The sequence below is a fragment of the Melanaphis sacchari genome, unplaced genomic scaffold (assembly GCF_002803265.2).
Source record: "Melanaphis sacchari strain LSU unplaced genomic scaffold, SCAv2.0 Contig455_pilon_pilon, whole genome shotgun sequence".
NCBI lineage: Eukaryota > Metazoa > Arthropoda > Insecta > Hemiptera > Aphididae > Melanaphis > Melanaphis sacchari.
This window is the reverse complement of record NW_020271298.1, coordinates 7,022-11,034: the sequence shown is the minus strand read 5'-3', so window position 1 is coordinate 11,034 and position 4,013 is coordinate 7,022. Positions and strand designations below refer to the sequence as shown.

The 4,013-nt window shown below is 27.6% G+C and overlaps 1 protein-coding gene across 1 annotated transcript; it reads right to left on the bottom strand.

Annotated features, from left to right (window-relative positions):
* Window positions 1-2,318: 2,318 nt before the first annotated feature.
* Window positions 2,319-2,769, bottom strand: LOC112598087. The gene is made up of 2 exons (XM_025344423.1): window positions 2,421-2,769; window positions 2,319-2,353 (listed from the first exon to the last, which is right to left on the bottom strand). Exons 1-2 carry the CDS (start codon window positions 2,704-2,706, stop codon window positions 2,319-2,321), a joined length of 321 nt encoding a protein of 106 aa, XP_025200208.1. The 5' UTR covers window positions 2,707-2,769.
* Window positions 2,770-4,013: the final 1,244 nt, after the last annotated feature.

Here is a 4,013-nt window from a genome sequence, read left to right as displayed (position 1 = left end):
TCTGTACGCAAAAGAAGAATCACGTTTAGCGGCACCTTCGTCAAGTCTTGGTCTTCTATTTTGTACAGGTAGTATTGTTATTAAACCCGCCAAATAATTATTTTGTTCGTCATGTGATTTGAGTTCATTAAAATGTCGTAGTAACTTAGCTCTATCAGTTTCATTAATGATTTCAAAACACTTAAAATGAAAACACTTACAGTCTTTTCCCGCTTCATGTGAACTTAAATTAATTTTTTACCTACATCAGATAATCGTCCGGTTATTTTTTTTTCCTGGGTAACACATTAGAATCATTCTCGACCTCGTCTGAAGATATTGACATAATTAATAGAAAAACACTAACTAACTAATAAAAAAATAATAAAACAACACAATTTACTCAACGGATTAATATTTTTCACTACCTTACGATGTGAAAACACGAACGTGACTAAAACTATTTGGTATGGTGATCGTAATAGTAATGATATAATATTGTCAAGCAGCAATTGGTTATATTATATTTATCTGTACACAACATTAATCTATAGTTTAATCGGATTGACCAGTACCTAATTGGGTTTTACCAACTAAAATAAAAATAAAATCCAATTATCTAAATGAAACACTTGTCTGGTTCTTTCCCGGTATAAAATGACTTGCCTTGTTCTTTTCCTGTATGCCAAAACTTTCGTTGGTCATAACTCACGACTAATCTGCTTTTTTCCCAGATTCGACTTCTTGAATGATAGAATACGTCAATACAAATAATTTGATACCAAAATAACAATTTTAGAAAAAAAGTGACTTTTCTGGTTTTTTCCCTGTACCCTTCATTTTATGCAGATAATTTCGAATCTTTTAAAAATGTTATTCAAAACCTACAAGAAGATGGTGTCAAAAGCATTCAAAACTGTAAACAAATTCTAACGAAATCAAATATAATTAACGATTTAACTTATATTAAAACAATTTTTTCGATTATTGTTGAAAGCATTAAAAAGCTTGAAACTTCAGATTTGTTACTAGTAGATGCTTTATACATTTTTGAATAAGTTACGAATTCTATTATTAATCTTTCTGAAAATGAAAATAGCGTATTAATAAAAAAAAAATGTTCCGAAATTATTAATAAAAATAAAGTCTTGCTAATTTTAAAAGAAATTGCTAAAATACACCAAGGTGAGACTGTTGACTTGAAGACTTCCTCTATCAAACACTTTTCTCCGGAAATGTTGTTGAGTTTTAAATATGCGCCCATAACAAGCGTTGATGTGGAACGAAGTTTTTCTGCATATAAACATATTCTCACAAATCGCCGTCATAATTTAACCGAGGTCAATATGGAATATATTATTGTTACTTATTGTTTTTCTAATATCGAATAAATTAAAAAAATTTTCATTCTAATTCATTTTTATGATCATTATATAATATAATAATATTGTAGTTTATTTATATTTTCATAATTTATATTTTGGTTTTATAACTTTACAATGAATAGGTGTATAATCAAAAATTATTTTGCATATTTTAAAATTTAAAATGCATATAAATCCGGTCTCTACTTATAACTAGGGGCTAGGATAGTATAGGATTTTGCATTTTTTTTTTATGATTTACAGGATATAGCTTTTCAAGCACAAAATTTTTGATTTGGTCATCTACGAGTTTAAATATTTAGTTTTTATTTTGCATATTTTTGCATTTTATGTACTGTTTTGTATTTAGGATTATTTTTTAGCATTTTTAAGTCATTTTTTTATACTTAATTAAAATCTGGGTTATATTTTTAAAAATTTCGAATTCAATATGGACGATATCACTTACATGAAGTTTGCTCCCATTACTTCTGTAGATGTCGAAAAGAGTTTTTCATCTTATAAAACATTGTTAGCTGACCACCGGCGATCTAACACATTCGAAAACTTGAAGGAGTCACTAATTGTTCAGTGCAACAGTAAATAATTAAAATTTTTTTTTCAGTATATAAATATTAAGTATCTATAATAATTTTAGTTTCAAAATATTATTATTTTAGGTATCTCAAAATATATTAATTTCAGAACAAATGACGCTGGCTATTATACCAGAAGATGAATTTATTTGTACACTTATAAATAGGGCTCGGAACCTATTGCAAGGAAAACTATGAAAATATGCATGCAAAAATGCATTAAATTATCATAAAAAATGCACAAAAATATGCAAAAAAATGTTATATGCACTCAAATATGCAATTAATTTTTTTATTTTAAATGTGTAAAAATAATTTATTCTTTTATAACAATTTTGAAAATCTTAGTAAAGATTGTAGTTATACTATTAAAAGTGGTCTAAAAGTTTTCTTCAAGGTTTTCTTTTAACGGCTCTGTAAAATAAAAAAAATTTTCCTTTATACTTACTATTTTTACTGATTATTTTATAAGTTATTTTACCTTGGAAATTGCATTGAATAATTAAAGATTTTTTGATATTTTCGAACTTGAATGAACGTCGATTGGAAGTAAGTAAATTTTTGTACATTGAAAACGAACGTTCTACGTCAACTGATGTTATTGGACAGTTTTTAAAATATGTGAGATCATTTAAATTCAAATCTTCGGGTAAATCATATGTGTCTTTTTTTTTTCCATTTAATATTTCTGATATTTTGAAAACTGCTTGAAAGCCTTTATTTTTTGATAAAACAGACTCAATCTTAATTTTTATTATATTTCCCATTACTCCATTAATTTTAATTAATTTTTCTTTGGCTTCTTCGACAATAGAAATTGAATCTATCAGTGGAATTTCTTGTTTTTCAAGTCTTGTTATTAAATCTGGTAAAAATCCAAAATTTGATTTTATAAATACTAGTTGTGCTTCAATATTTTGATCCGAGAGATACTTTTTTGAATTTTTTATTGAAACTGCATCATTGTCATCAAAATAATTGATGATTAATTTTATTTGCTCAAAATGTTCACAGTAATAATTAGCTGCTTTAATCCAAGTACCCCATCTTGTCAAAATTGGTTCAGGTGGTAGCGATAATGATGGGGCTATTGATTTAAAATATTGAATGCGAGAAGGTGCTTTACGGAAAACTTTTTTTACGTTTGCGATAAGTTTGTCAACTTTTGGATATCCTGCTCGTACAGTTTCTGCGATCCTATGAAATGCATGGGCCCAACACGTAACGTGTATAATTTTTGAATAAAATAATTTAATTCCTTCCCCAGCTTTTACCATATAAGGGGCAGCGTCGCTAAGAAACAATAAAACTTTATCGTGCTGAATACCGTTAGGCCAAATTAAGTTCATTGATCTATCAAATAATTGACAAATTGTGGAATGATTACATTTTTCCAACTCCTCGGAATGTAAAAGAAAAATCATACTACTCCCAGTTTCATTTAAAATGCCAATAACAACATTAGCTACATATCTACCTGTAATATCGGTAGTTTTATCTATTGATACCCAAATACATTTATTTTGAACATGATCCCTAATTTTTTGAATTTTGTTTTCGTAAATTTCATCAACATAACCTTTTCGTAACGTTGACTCAGAAGGAATATCTTTACCAGTGTACTTCGATAGAAATTCTTTAAAATATGGATTTGATAATTTATTTAAAGGTATATTGGCTGACATCAAAGCTTCACAAAGATCGTGACTAAATATAGACTTTTTTGTTGTGTCCGTTATAAATTGTTGTGTAAGTATTTTACTTGTACCTGGGCGATTTTCAATGCGCTTAGCTGCCGGTTTATGTTTTTCCGTCTTAAGATGTTGGGTGACAATAAACCTTTTATCCACGCTCACTTTTGTTTCACAAAAATTACAAAACAACACATTTTGGTCTGCTGAAAAAACATCTGACCCAAATTCTGTAATATACTTTTTAACTAAAGCACATGTAATTTGCTTAGGCATTTTTGTAACGAAAACGAAATTAAATTAAAAATTTAATGAAATTTGATACAAAAATAAAAATATAATATTGGTTAACAATTAAGCACACGATACCGCAATACACGAAA